The sequence below is a fragment of the Herpailurus yagouaroundi genome, unplaced genomic scaffold, assembly GCF_014898765.1.
Source record: "Herpailurus yagouaroundi ecotype Mexico unplaced genomic scaffold, PumYag 246, whole genome shotgun sequence".
NCBI classification, from domain to species: domain Eukaryota; kingdom Metazoa; phylum Chordata; class Mammalia; order Carnivora; family Felidae; genus Herpailurus; species Herpailurus yagouaroundi.
The window spans coordinates 2,907,643-2,923,114 of NW_024412463.1; the positions used below are offsets into that span (position 1 = coordinate 2,907,643).

Here is a 15,472-nt window from a genome sequence, read left to right on the forward strand (position 1 = left end):
GACTGCGCCACCCAGGCGCCCCGAGTCCAGCTCATTTAACATACAACTGAGCTGCCGAGTCCACAAGTGAGAAAAGTAAATGTCTGCTGAAAGCCCCCATGTTTTGGTGGGCGGGTGGTTTGTTACGCAACATCGTCTCCAAAATAGCTGACTGCTACACCATCTAGGGTGTTGCTTTCCAGTTTGAGTGGCCCCGGTCAGGATGTAGGTTTCGTTCACTCCACTGTAGTCTTTTTCCAGATAAAGCACTGCCGAATTCTAGTTTAGTCTGACTACACAAACGTGGGCTTATTTTAATGGTCGACCATGCCCACCAGATACAAAAAACGCAAGAAAGGTCAGGGGAGGTGTCCCATCATCCTACGCCTCTTCAAGAACAATTTTTGAAATCCGAATCCTCAAGAGCTGGTCTTTAGGCCATGTATCTTTATTGGAACGGCCGCTGGTCACGCACCAGGTCACACCCGTCTCTGAGGGGATTGCAGGGGCCATGCAGTTAGCGTCGTAGCGCACGTCCGTCACGGATGAGGCCCCCAGGGCAGATAAAGGAAGCAGAAAAGGAAGAGGGGATGGAGAGGTCATTGACAAGGTGGGAGGCAAGAATCACCCCCGCTCAGCACGTGAGGCTAGACGGAGGACCTCCGCGCTCTGCCAAGGCACTTCCTGTGCAGGCAACAGGCGGAATCACAAGACGTCCAGAGACCACTCCCTGCTGGTGACTGATGACCGTTCTCCGGGAAGTCCGTTGGAGCCCCTGAAAAGAGTGGGGCCAGCATCACCCGTGTTGCAAAGTTGCTGTGTGGAGCAGAGGTAGTGGAGAGCAGCACGCGCCTGAAGTGCTCACGACTGTAAACCTTGGGCAGCGAACCCAACACCAAACCAGCGACGATGACAAATTTGAAATCAAAACTTGTGTGAGAACAAAGATCTTAGCTGCCTCTTGAAAGGGACAAAGAGGGACCAAGATGGGAGGGAGACTGCTCACGGCACATCCTGATACTGGTTTTTTTGAGTTTATTCACTTATTTTGAGAGAGCGCGAGAATACGAGTGGGGGAGGCACAGAGAGGGAAGGAGAGAATCCCAAGCAGGCTCCGCACGGGCAATGCAGAGCCCAATGTGGGGCTCGAACGCACAGAACCGTGAGATCATGACCTGAGCTGACGTCAAGAGTCAGACGCCCAACTGACTGAGCCACCCAGGTGCCCTGATACTGTTCTCTAAACTAAGTGTATGTATTACACTTTTGAAATATAAACAATAGTCATAAACGACTTTGACGATGTGTTGAGCTAATCAAGTGAACATTTGACAAACTCACTTCCTATCATTTAGACGTTTGAGAAACACGAACGATTATAGGGACCACTACATGGCACAGGCTTTTATATTTGAACTGTTAATATAAAAGCAGTATTTGGGAACAGCACACATCAAAAGAATATTCAAACGTTCTGATCATGTCAAGAACAATCTAAGAAAGGAGAGCGGTTTAAACAATATAGTTTCATGGGGCGCCTGGATGGCTCAGTAGGTTAAGCCTCCGACTTCGGCTCAGGTCGTGATCTCACAGTTCGTGAGTTCGAGCCCTGAGTGAGGCTCTGTGCTGACAGCTTGGAGCCTGAGCTTCGGTTTCTGTGTCTCCTTCTCTCTCTGCCCCTCCCCTGCTCACGCTCTTTCAAAAATAAACATGGAAAATTTTTTTCCATGTTTATTTATTTTTGAGACAGAGAGAGAGAGACAGAGAATGAACGGGGGAGGTCAGAGAGAGAGGGAGACACTGAATCCGAAGCAGGATCCAGGCTCTGAGCTGTCAGCACAGAGCCCGATGCAGGGCTCAAACTCACAGACCATGAGATCACGACCTGAGCCGAAGTCGGACGCTCAACCGACTGAGCCACCCAGGCACCCCTAAACAAACATTTAAAAAAATTAAAAAAAAAAGTTCATAAGCTGTTCTGACCGGCAGGGGTTAGAAACTACAGCTTAGGGGCCAAAGCCAGCCAACTACCTGTTATTAAAATAAACAAACTTCCTATGAGAATTGTAGGTCCAAAGAACCAGAGATCCTGCGTAAACTTTGCCCAGGTTTTTCCATGGTAAGCCATCAACTGTTTTTGTATAATCCACAAATGAAGAGTGGTTCTTAGAGTTTTAATTGCTTAAACAAAAAGCAAGTATTTTGTGACGTGAGAAATTACATGAAACTCCTTTCACTGCCCATGAAGATTAACTGGAACACAGCTATACATTCCCTTACGTATGGTCTACGGCTGCCTCTATGCTACAAGGTCAGAGTTCAGTTGTTGCAACAGAGACCGAAGGGCCTACAGAGCCGAAGATATTTACTACCTGCTTTACAAAAAAGTGTGCTGACCCCTGGGCTAGAGACCAGGCTAGGGCCAGGGAAGAAAGGAGTATCTGGAATAAAGATTTTTCTTTCAAAGGGGAAACCTTTCCAAAGGACATTTGCACCTCGGATTCCCTCAGATACAGAGAGCGGAAAGGTCTTCTGGTAACCGGGGATGTACGAACCACCTGGGAGGCAGATGGACCTAGTTTTTCTCAAAATCCAGAGAGGTGTTTTTTTTTTTTTTTTTTTTTTTTTTAAAGAACTATACGCAGGGAATCAATTTCTCTCCCTCCTGAAGGGATCACTTGTCAAAACTCAAAGAAATGGAGGTAGGTTGTTTCACAGCCATAAGTAACCACCAATACACCTGAAGCCCCATTCCCCTCCCAGGATGCTTAAAACAAGTGCTCAGGACACCAGGCTGAATACTAGAATTAACCGTTCCGTATTCACAGGTTACCCTCCCAGCCTTGGGCAAAAAGCCTACCTTTGGTATTAGGCTGAAGCCAGTCTTTTGCAGCCTTCCAAGAAACAGATGATAAAACGTGAGTGCGAGCAGTGTCTTGAGAACGTCAGAACGGTCGGACGAACGTACAAGGTATTTTCTAGGGGCCAAAGTCCCTTAGACTGACATGTGAGCACTGAGTCATCTTAAAGAACAGCCTATCAGAAAAAGACGGTACAAGGAGCCCATTTGGTGAAGCCTCCTAATGCAAGGTGTTTTGAGCAGGGGTACGGGGAGGGGGGGACCAGTTTTCAAATGCTGGTGCTACCAGGTCAAGTTATGACAGACGTGCAAGTTCACCATGGACACCAGATCCCAGAAACTGCATCAGCACTAGTGGTCTTCATATAGGATCAAGGGACCACGGATGGAATCCAGGAGGTCCGGGATTCGGACAGGAAAGAGGAGCTTCCTGCACTAGGCTCCAACCGAGCCCGTCAATTTTGGGTATAAAGTCAAAGGAAATCAGGCGTTTTAACATCACGGCTCTAGTGATCTTGAAACACCATCACTACTGCAAAGGGAGAGCACTTACTAGAGCTGCTGCTAGAGCTTATTTAATGCAGTAATCGAAGCCTACATCATTCAAAAGGGGCGCCTGGGTGGCTCCGTCGGTTAAGCGTCCGACTTCAGCCCAGGTCATGATCCCACGGTTCACGAGTTCGAGCCCTGCATCGGCCTCTGTGCTCACAGCTCAGAGCCTGGAGCCTGCTTTGGATTCTGGGTCTCCCTCCCCCCTCCCCCCTCCCCCACCAGCTCTCTCTCAAAAATAAACATTAAAAAAAAAATTAAGAATTTCAACACGGCAAGAACAGTCGAGCGTTGGCCCCTCTGTGAAAGCATACGTGGCAGGTCCTCGAATTGGAGCAGCTGTCCCACTGCACCTTAGAATCACTTGCAGAACTCCCAGAGATACCAATCCCCCTGCCCCAAGATAGATTCCGAATACCTAAAGGCTTCCCAGGTGACTGTAGCCACGGTGGAGACCCACTGGACTAGGGTGACAGAAAACCTTGGATGAAGGCCAATAAACGCTGATAAGATAGAAGTGTTTGTGTGGAGAACACCGAGGGTTCAGGATCCAGACCAGGGGGTTCCTAGAAAAGTCACCTGCAACTTTTAGGGGGCCGCGTGACTGCATTACTGGTCAGAGAACACTCACGATCTGGGGTCTCTTTCCAGGTTTTAACTTGGCACAGCCTCTTCCAGAGCCACCACCTCCCGGCACCCTTCACTACCGTGTGACCAGCTACGTAACTAAAGGAGGCGAGCAGAAGTTTACCTAGAACTTCTCGGTAGTGTTAAGGGGAAGCGGGATGGGCCTTTTCCACCTGGTGGGAGCTTAAGGGCCGCCATCTTGGACTACATGTTGAAGATCCAGCCTGGGTGAGAAGACAGAAGCCACGATCCCCAATGTCAGAAGCTACAGTGCTAGTTCTTGGTCATTCCCCATTCCGCCTCCCCCCTGAACAAGAAAAGGACAAACAGGTAAGTCAACCTCGGTCTTGTTCTAAGCCGGTTGATTTTTATCATTACGCCAAACGCCTGAAGCGGCACATGCAAAGGAGCAAACTGAGAATCTGAGTCTCTGGCTGGAGGTCAGCCACATAGTACTGCCAGAGGCTGGCCTTCCTCGCATCCTTCCTCCTCAACCCCATTCGCTTACATCAAAAGGTTTCCTGGGGATGGTGGTCATCACCCCGGCTCAGGTCAACTTATTAGCTCAACAAGATTTTTCTCCGAGACCCAGCCTCGCACTCTTGTTAAAAACTTGGATTCTGGAGCTACCCTGCCAGCGGCTGAAACCCAAGTCTGTTCCAGGAAGTTCCTTCACCTTTGTGTTTCGGTTTTTGCATTTGGACGAGAGGCAGGAACCAGGGTGCGGTGGGTGAGGCGGTCCCCTCAGGTGCCAATGCAAAGTGGTACCAACCATCTCACTGATCAAGGTCAGTATTTTAATGCAATTTTAAAGATAGGATCCACGTCTGCTCCCGATGGCTTGCCCTAAGTCCCAGGCCAACTTCTAATGCCACTTCACAAAAACAAAGTGGCTGACCTCAGCGCCGTAGCTCGCCGATCAAAATATTTGTCGGTTATGTAGCTTTTGGGGCTCTGGGCAAGTGCCTCCCACTCCCTGACTCCAGTCCCAGCTCTGGATGGCACTGGGAGAGATCAGGGAATGCAGGTAAAGTTTTAGCACAAGGTCTGGCCACGGCAAGAGGACTGGAGGTCCATCCTTTTAAGAAAGGAGCTAAATGCAGGGACAAAAAAAATCCGTGGTCTATAGGGTTTAGAAGGCAGCAAGAAACCATAAGCAGACAAGAACATGAGGTCATCATCTTGATTTCTGGACTCCTCCCTGGAGATTTTATAGCCCATCTGAAGAAGAATCAGGAGGATCCAGTTTTCCCCAGTGCCTGCCACCTTGAACTCATCTGTTGAGTGAAATAGCCCCTTCCTCGAAGGGATCCCAGGACATTTAGCCACCTCAGTAGCTCTTCTCCACGTTTTCAACCCATAATCACTTACCCCGTTGCTTGCACTCAGTAGTCCAGCCCAGAGGTCAGCAAACTCTGGCCCTCCAAATCATGGCCCTTTTTGTAAATAAAGTTTTATCGGCACATGGCCACGCCCATTTGCTCACCTATCGCCTCTGGCTCCTGCTGTGACAATGGCAGAGTGGAGCTGTTGTGCTACAACAGCATAAGGGAACACAGTGCAATAGTTTCATCAGAGACAAAGGCCGGCAGAGCCCCAAATATTTACTATCTGGCACTTGACTGAGAAAGCTCACCAACTCCTAGTCCAGGTGAAGTCAAACTGCCAACACGCTCAATTCCCCCCTTCAGACCAACAGGGACTTTGCAAACCGAGGCACAGAAACTTGGCTTTACTGGTCTGCACCGTCATGGCGGTTTCCCGTAGTTTTGGTATTGACTGTCCGCTTGAAGTCTCATCCTGGAAGGGATAGCCAGTTTACTCTCCCACCTCCTGAATTATCAAGTTTCTTTTTTAAAGTTTTAAGTAATCTCTACACCCCCCATGGGGCTCAAACCCCCGACCCTTGAGACTAAGAGTCACACGCTCTTCCAACTGGGCCAGCCAGGTGCTTCTACGTCATGAAGTTTTATTGGAACACAGACAAGTTCATTCTTTTTCTTAGAGTCTATGGCTGCTTTTGTGCTAAAACCAGAGTTTCGTCACAAGGGAGACCTGATGGCCCCACGATGCCTCCAATATTTACCGTCTGGTCCGGAAGTCTTTGCTGACCTCTGCCCCATAGGGAATCCAAATTGCTGGATGATACCCAGGGTGGATCCTGGACCTCTGAAAGTCCATACAAAATGGGGGGAAAAATAGGCCTTCTCAAAAAGGCTGTTCCTGTGTATCTGAAGAGCTGTGATACCAAAAGTTCGAGGAACGTTTATGATTTCGATCTATGGGTTCCCACTTGAAAGGTCAACAGCCCCCTGCTACTAGAACAGAAACACAGATAAGACTCGTGACAAACAGCAGAAATGTGACAACAGCATCAGTACAATGCACTGGCATTCGCTAACCGAACACTCCCTTGAACAGTGGAGAACCACAGACGCAAAGCAAGGATTGATTCTATCACGCGTTTCCATCATTTGCATCTTTTCTTCTGGCAACAAAGAGGTCCGACAGGGTTTTATCATTCACCCGATGCCACACCTCAATCAGGAACGTTCAAACAACAGAACGCATAACAAAGTAAGCTACATACCTCTTGCTATTTCATAAGTAAACCATTTATTCCCCTGTAAACAATCTATAAAAATTTTCACGTCCTTTTTTCCTAGTTTACCAAAAACAATGGATCGACTTAATTGGTTTTAAAAGCACAGACGTCTAACTTGATGAGGGCACAAAGACCGGCTGTGAGGAAAGGTGTCAAAGGACAAAACAGCTTTGGATCAATTACATATCCACTGGCCTTTCCAGAGCCCTCCGAAGTTTCGGCCAAGCAAAATGTCCATCTACAAGAGGGTGGGGTTTCCACTTGTTGGCGCAGCAAATACCAAGTGCTTACTGGGAGGAGACTCTAAGCTCCCGCCATCACGTGTCCCAGAACCAAGCTGGGGCCCCACTGGGCCCCTAGTCTTTTCTTCACGAAGCACGGAAGCGGAGTTTCGCAATGCGTATGGCAGGCGCAGGGAGTGCTAGCTTGACCTTTGGTGCCACCTACAGATCCAACTGCGTTTCACTTCCCTGAAGCAGAGACCTGGAGAAAGCCCGTGTGCATTCAGAATGCGTTACCCAACGGGCTGGGGCTGGGGCTGGGGCACCCCATGCCATAACCACTCTACTGCAAGGGCGTAAAGACAAAAATGGACCGTCCCTCGTACGTCATCCCACAGAGGAGTCTGCCCGTTTATTAGAAGACAACGCTAAAAGGGACCACACGAGCGCATAAGGCGAACACTCGTCACCGCCACCCAGGTTAAGAAACAGAACTTTTCCAGCCGCCCCAGGCCCCCCCACATACCCCGCTGTCCTCTTAACCTTCCCCACTGTTTGCATCAGTTTGGTTTTCCATGTCGTCTAAGTAGTTTAATAATCCCATCAGAGGTGGATTCGTTTTAGGATCAGAAACCAGCACGAAACCATCCCTACCGGATAGAGCCGTGCGTGATGGACACCGCGGCCGCCCCCCCCCCCCACCTCGGGACGCCTGGGTCCGCTTGCTTAGACGACGCTCGGAGGTTAGACGGCAACGTGGAGGGCAGTCTCCACACGGGGGCTTTGGCGTTGCTTCTCATGCCAGCGACTGCGGCCACTGCCTCGAGGGCCTGGAAAGTTGGGGCGGCTGTCCCCGGAGCTGGCAGCTCAAGTCTGGCTTGACGGCCTCAACTCGGAGGGCATTTGCCTGGAATCCGGACAGCTGACCGCCCTCTTTGGCTGAACTAGAGGCACTGGCTGGGCTCCAGGGGCGTCTCAAGCTGCCCCGTGGAGACCAGGGGGCCGAGCTGCCCCGAGGCACTGCTTTCGGGCGGGAAGGTGACCAAGTCCGAGTTCTTGTTCTCACTCTGGTCGTTGTGCTGCTTCTTATGGCATCTCAGAGAGTCATCCCTGACGAAGGAGGCGCCGCAGGTCTCACAGCGGAAGGCCCTCTGGGTCACTATCTTGGCCACGTGCTGGGAGCTGCTCCCTCGGGGCCCCTCCTTGCCCTGCGGGGCCCGGTTCTCCGTTTTGGTCTCATCCCCGTGCACCTTGTCAATGTGCTTGGCCAGGCTGCTGGGCCGCTTCGTGTCAAAGCTGCAGAAGTCACACTTGAACGGGCGGTCTTTGCAATGCACCCTGCTGTGCACGCGCAGGGCGGCCGCGCTGGAGCACGAGTAGCTGCACTCGGGACACTTCTCGGGGTGGTCGGCCTGGTGCAGCCGGCTATGCTCCAGGAGATCGGCCCGGTCCCGGCCCTGGAAGGAGCAGTGCAGGCACTTGAACGTGTGCTTGATGCGGACGTGCGACTTGAGGTTGGCTTTCATGGTGCAGCGGACGTCACAGAACTCGCACTTGAAAGGCTTCTCCCCCGAGTGCACGATCATGTGCCTTTTCAAGTCCGAGCTGATTTTGAACTTGGCGCTACAGAGCCAGCACTGGAAGGGGGTGTCCCCTAACAACGGAAGGTGTGTTTCCATTAGAGCGGGCAGGCGAAAGAGCTCCCCCCAAACATACGTCAGAATACCTGTAGCCGCAGAGACAGTTGGGTCTTTGAACTCAACCTACCGGTGACTCCCTAACAGCACCACTTACCATGTCCGTGACCTTCTCTTTTCCTCACGACAATCTTAGGAGTAGGTACCATAACCCCCATTTCACAGATGGGGTAACGGAGGCTTAGGGAGGTCAAACAGCAGGGATTTAAACTCAGGCACCACGATATCCAAGTTCATGCTCTTCATGAGGTCACTTTACTTTCGAATCTGACTCTCACGCCTCAAAGTTGGACGTGGAAGGGGTACAATTTAGGTTACAGTTGTTCCAAATCCAACCAGGACCTAATCGCTTACTCTAGCGTTTGAGCTGTATTATATCAATCGATAGGAAACTTTAGTAATATAAGCCAAAGTTTGCCATTAGATTGAATTTTACTTATAAAATCAATGAGAGAATATGTTGCCCAGCAACAAGTACTGAAAATCCATAGCCTCCTTCTGTACTCTGGAGGCACTGCTAAGGGTTTTTAGTGCTTTGGGAGGTTCCTACTTTAATCATCATCAGCTGAACCTAAGCAAAGATGAGGATCTCACTTATCCTACACACCCATCCTTCCCCCTACCCTCCATTATTGGGTAGGTGTTTTACTCTACTGGTGTTACCTCCTACATTGGGTAATAACTTCCCGACTTCTAGTCTGTCAGCTTGAGAGGTTTCTTGAGGATTCCTTCCTCTTCACCACACTATGTCTTCCTACTCGTCAGGATAGCTTTATTTTCACATTTAAGTTCCAGAACATTTGCACTCTGACCAGTGAATTCCCAGGCTTTAACTAGCTGTTTTCAGTGTTAGAATCAAATCACAATTTATGACTGGGTATAGGTCATATTCACCAGAGGCAAATACTGGACCAGAGTTCCGTCCACCTCCTTAGAGGGTTACTGTCACACCTGGGCCATGGGATAGTATCAAGGTCAAACTGATTCGCTTTTCTTTCATGCTTACTTTGGTTCACAGTTTAGCTTAATTCTTGACTGGACTATGCACTGCGGACAAAAAGAATCTTGCCCTAATCTCAGAGTCATCCAGTCTTTTAATTATGTACCAGTTTACGGGAAACTTCTTGTGGGTTAACTTCCGATTTATTGAATTTTCTCTTAAACCTTCTACAGAGGAATTATCTGGAGATTTCTTTACCACAAACTCTGTTAGCTATATTCAAATATACATCAAATATCTCATGCCAAATTAGGTCTTCTTCCCTGGAGAACAGCCTATCTTCCAGTAACTTCCACGAGCAGACTGGCTGGAAGTCTGGACTTCTTGCAGATTGTGCCTACTTTCTACTTGCATACTTCGGGAAGTTTAGCTGGGTATAGAATTCTTCCTTCAAAATCCTTTCCCAGCTTTGAGGACACTATTCCACTATCCCCTTAGAAGCCAACACCACTGAGAAGTTTTCCTAGGTTTGACGCTCCCCATCCACCCCCTCTGTGCTTGGAATCTTGTGAACCCTGTCCGTCCTCACAGCTGTCTAGAATTGGGAAATTCTTTCTCATTTGATTTTCTCACTTCTGTTTTCTTTGTTTCCTAGGCCTAGTTACTGACACCGAACTTCCAACTTCTTATTCTCAGTTATACAAATCAGATTTTTTTCATCTAATCTCTGGGAAATTTCTTTACCTTTGTAGACAGCAGCTCTCGTTTTAATTCATACTTTGTTCTCACTGCCTTCTCATAGAACTCGTCTTGGATGCAACATTTCTGCTAGTGGGAAGATACCAATTAGGATGGAAACGATTACCCAAGTACTTGGTTAACTCCAGGATTGGTTCGCTTTGGTGCATTTTAGATCACTCGTTTCCTGCCGTGACTCATAATCCACAATTGACATTTAGATTTAGGAAGAGTAGACTGATTTAGGATTAGACATAGGTGTCATGGGTTTTATCTGCCACTGGGCAGTTGGGGCCATATTGCCAAATCGGCTTTAGCTTCTCCTCTGAGCTATGTGGCCTTGGCAGGTCTACATGCCAGTTTCAAGTTCAGAGCTCTCAGGGCAGTAAGACGTTGGCTGGAAGGATGGGCTCCCAACTCTATGTCTGCCTCCCATTTGTCTGCTGGAATTTTATTTACTGATTAACTTAGTTTCAGATGTCAGCATTTTCAGCCTGCTCACCATCTTCTATGAATTCACTGAAAAGTCTAATTTTCTCAGCCTCTTGAGCTTCCCAACCCCCATTTTTCCTGAGCCACCATGAGCTGGCTGGTTCTATTGTTATTCAAAAGGGGTCTCACCAGGGGAAGAGCAAGCTCGTGGCAAAGTCTGATTTCCAGAAACTAGAAACCTGGGATTTGCAGTTCCCGTCAACTAATTTTGTCACATTTCTGAATTAAGGCATGGAGTCGGTTTCTGTACAATGACGGAAATGCCTACTTTATACATTGGATTCTGGAGACACAGCCTTTGCTTAACTGCTGTCTTGGGTATTCCTCCCCAGCTGTGGTCTATGAAGTTAGAGAACCCAGCTGTCCGACTTCCATGTGTTACTGGAAGTTGTCTTCTTGGTGAAAAACCACCGAAAATTCCAATTCTTTTGCTTGGACCATCAAATCACCTCAGATGCTTGTGTTTTGAGGAGATGAAGGTTAAGAGGCTAGGTAACAAGTAAGGCACAGGTTTCCAAGGCCAGGGACCTACCTGTGTGGGACCGCAGGTGCACGGTGAGCTGGCTGGAGTTGCGGCTGGCGTAGGGGCAGAGCTGGCATTTGTACGGCCGCTCGTCCGAGTGTATCCGCAGGTGCTTCTTGAGGCTGCTGCTGTCCACGGCGGCGTAGTCGCACAGGTGACACTTGTGGGGCTTCACGCTGGTGTGGCAACGCATGTGCATGGTCAGGTTGTCCTTCCGGCTGAAGCACTTGTCACAGAACTCACACTTGTGTGGTTTGTCTCCTTCAAACACATAAGGAAGATTCAAGGGGTTAAGGGTTTCTCTATGAAGAGGGTGGCAAAGAGATCTGACCAAGATGGGAGCCGGGGCATAGGGGTCTGCCTCTTTCTTCGGTCCAAATGCCCAGATAGGAAGATACCATAGCTCAGCGCACTGGGACACGAGAAGGTGGGCTCTTCGTTGATGGCTCACAAATTTTAAGGAATCCGAAGAAACAGATGAGCTAAGATCAGACTGAAGGAGAACATCATAGGGCAAACCCGGTTTGGGAGAAAGCGAGGGATTATTAGAAGTATTCAAGTTCAGGTGTAGGGATCTTAGAACGGCTTTCTGGCTCAGCAGCTGACGAACCACACAGAATGATCGGGATGACTCCCTCCCTTACTTCTACCAAACCACAGCAGCAACGGTGTCTACCCCCAGGCTATTAGAAAGTGGGGGTGCTGACACCCACAGCAACAGTGCAAAGGCCTCAAGGAGCCAGAGAGATTCTGGAGAACAGAACCCTATTGCCAGAACCCCCTACAACCACTCCAGACTGACCACATGCAGGTTAAAAAAAAAAAAAAGAAAAAAACATCTACCCAAGAAACAAATGGTTAGGGGGAAAGCCAGAGCCACAAAAGGCATGTCCACGAACCTGAGGTTCTAAAAGCAAACCATTTTCATTTTCGTGACACTTCCTATCCTGCCAGGACTCTCAAGACTCCAAGCTGTCTAGCAGAAAGGTGGTCTCAAGAGGACTTAGATGATGGAGCCAAAGAATCTCCCAGAAGGCTGCCCAAAAGGACAACGGGGAAAGTACAAGACGTGAAAGCCAGTTCTAGGCGGTCTAGGACAGAACAGAAAAAACAGTTACTTCTCTACACGAAAGACAGCCACGGGTCTTCAGATGGCTTATGTAGAGGCATGAGGAAGAGATCTTCCAGCTATTAGAAAGAAATGCTCAGATCAGCCTATCATTCCTCCAACCACCCTGGATGGCAGCAAGAGGAGAGCAGTGTCTGCAAAAGTTCTACAGAAATTATTTAAATGGAGTCCTATACTTGAACTAGCATGGAGTGGGAAGAGAAAATAAAGCCAGTTGATGACTCAGGGCATCACGCTTGAACTGTGTACATCAGGAAACAAAAAGGAAGATGTGGGATATAATAAAATGCAAACTATTGCTTCCAAACCACAAGAGAACCATAAAAGAGAGGCAAAAGAACACAAGTAAAAATCAAACTACGTGTAAGTAAAGATAAATGGATTAAGTTTCCCTGTTAAAAATTTTAACGCGTTTAAGGGGTCAGTTTAATGCTCTTAAGGTAAATAAAAATGACAAGTAGAAACCTATTGTAGGAAACACATATTCTAGGACAGAAAAACATTGTAGGAAAAGTGCTAGAAGAGGATCGACTGTTAGGCAAAACAGAAATCATGGCGAAAGCCACGGAGAAATTCATACTGAAAAGATAAAACCAAGTGGATGGGACTCAAACTTCTGAAATGAATATGGTTTCACAAACGGTTTTCCAAAAGTCAGAGCATATATTTTTTACTTTGAAGTTTATTTGAGAGGCAGTTTGAGTGGGGGGAAGGGCAGAGAGAGAGGGCAAGAGAGAATCCCAAGCAGGCTCCGAACTGCCGGCACAGAGCCCAATGCGGGGCCCAAACCCACGCCACCGTGAGATCATGACCTGAGCCAAAATCAAGAGCCAGACGCTCAGCTGGGTTGCCCAGGGGCCCCAAGAGCATATTTTAAAACTCTTTTTGTTCAAGAATCAAAATCAGATTACAAGCTCCCTAGAGATGAACAGGGAGAGCTCCATGGATCAAAACCTAGAGCCTATCCCTGTTTTCAGAGGAATGTTTATAGACTTGAGTTCGTGGTTAACAAAAGGCTAAAGGTGAACCGTAGGCAATTTAATAAACTAGAAGAAATTAGGATACGCAGCAGCTAACCCGTATACACATACAACGGTTAAGAAGGGAGATCTGCTCAAGGAGAAGATATCAATACCATAGGGTCTTCAATCTCAATATCGCCTTTTTGGTCAATTAGTTCTTTCCTGCAGGCTCTCCTGTGCACTGTGGGATGTTCAGCAGCATCCCTGACCACCTCCCACTAGATGTCAGGAGCACCTCCACTCCCAGTGTTAAGAGTCAAAAAGGTCTTCTGATTATTGACCAGTGTCCCCAGGGTGGGGGTGGGAGACAAGACTACCTACCCGACTGACAACAATTCCACCAGACTCTGGGAAAGAGGAAGGGGGCAGGACGTCGAGCCCATCGTGACTTACGTAGAACTTTACCCCAATCAAATTAAGATTTAATAACAAGGATAATGGTTTAGGAATAGGTCAAATTACAACGTCTGAACCAGGAGAAAACAGATCAACGACCACTAAAATCGCTAGGTCAGAGATGTACCCCGAAGTGAACGATTCACTGCTCCAGTATTCACCATGCGCCCCCGCCCAGGAGAATTTTGCCTCCCTGGCCCCGTGACTGACCATAGGCTTAGGTATGAGTCTTGTGCCGCCCAAAGAAATAGAATTCAAGCTGAGGCGTTGCTGTCAGGCAAATCCTTTTTTTAAGTTTTATGTAATCTCTACACCCAATGAGAGGCTTGAACTCACGGCCCCGAGATCGAGAGTCACCAGCTCTTCGGAGCCAGCCAGGCACCCCCAGGCAAAGGCTTTTTAACAGCCAGGGTGTGGTTGGTCACACGTTTCTCTTGCCCGGGATGACCAGTAACATTCCAGATCAGGGGTTCTTAATTCAGGGCTTGCGGGCAAGGTTTAGGGGGCCCAAGACCTTATACGGGAAGCAATTTTTATTTCTACTACCTCTAACTGGAAGTTAGCATTCCTACCCACTGTGCAGTCAACACGCTATACTAATAATATAGTCATACTAATAATTGACCGGAGACCCCGGTCAATAGACAGGAACCATGTTCATACCTGCGGGTCTCTTGAAGCCTCATTTATGCTCGTCACTACTTCCCAATTAAGACAGGATCTAGTAGCTGACCCGACATTAAACAGGGTTTCTTCTGGGTTCCTGCACATTATAATGCGGGGGTGAGGAAGGCTGCATCACTAGGCGGTTTTGTCCGGCTTGGAGATATAACGAACAGGACCTTAAGGCATCCAACGTGATGACTTAATACAAGAATACATCGAGAAAGGATCACCACTACAAGTTTAGTTAGCACCTCCTTGACCTCAGAGAATTATTCTTTTTTTGTGGTGAGAACACTTAAGATCTACGCTCAGCAACTTTCGAGAACGTAATGTTAACTGAACAGTCCCCACACCGTACGTCAGATCCCCAGGACGCGTACGTCTCGGAACTGGAGGTTTGCACCCTTTGACCACCATATCTCCTAGTTCTTGCGCCGAACTTAAAGAGTAAAAACGTAGTTTGCATCACGTCTGGGTTAGCCCCAAGATTCGGCCTTTTTAACAAGATCCCAGGTGATGCTTTCACTTCTGGTCTTTAGTGTGGAATAGAAAGGGTTAGTCTAGTAGAAGACCACACTGGGCACCCGGGTAGCTCAGTTGGTTAAGCTTCCGACTTAGGCTCAGGTCATGATCTCACAGTTCGAGCCCTGCATCGGGCTCTCTGCTGACAGTTCAGAGCCTGGAGCCTGCTTCGGATTCTGTGTCTCCCCCTGAACACTGACTAGTTGTACTAAAATATAGCTTAACGTCATTTTATCGCACTGAAAAACATTCTGGCGAGGGTCCACGGCAGGAAAGGAAAAAAAAAAAAAAAAAAGGTCAAGACCGCCTTTATCTGGCAGGTTCCGGACAGAGGCTGCTGCTTCGGCCGGGTCCTGGACAGAAGACGACAAGGCGAGAAGCAGTGATGGACTCTGGGGGACACCAGAAGGGGCCGAGCAGTCTTAGTTGCCACTGAGAGGACATTGTCCTCATAGCCTAATTGACACTCCCCCCTCCATCTGCTGCAAGTCCTAAGCAGAGAGCAT

General features: G+C 48.4%; 1 protein-coding gene across 3 annotated transcripts in view; it reads right to left on the bottom strand.

The window, feature by feature from the left end:
- Positions 1-6,608: 6,608 nt before the first annotated feature.
- The window catches only part of ZFP64 (ZFP64 zinc finger protein), a 91,943-nt gene continuing 83,079 nt past the window's right edge, over positions 6,609-15,472 (bottom strand). For all 3 annotated transcript variants that reach the window (XM_040460010.1, XM_040460009.1, XM_040460012.1), the window contains 2 exons: positions 11,241-11,492; positions 6,609-8,495 (listed from right to left, as the gene is read on the bottom strand). In XM_040460010.1, the coding sequence (XP_040315944.1) occupies positions 7,786-8,495; positions 11,241-11,492 (962 nt within the window). In that variant the 3' untranslated portion in view covers positions 6,609-7,785. The remainder of the gene's footprint in view (positions 8,496-11,240; positions 11,493-15,472) is intronic.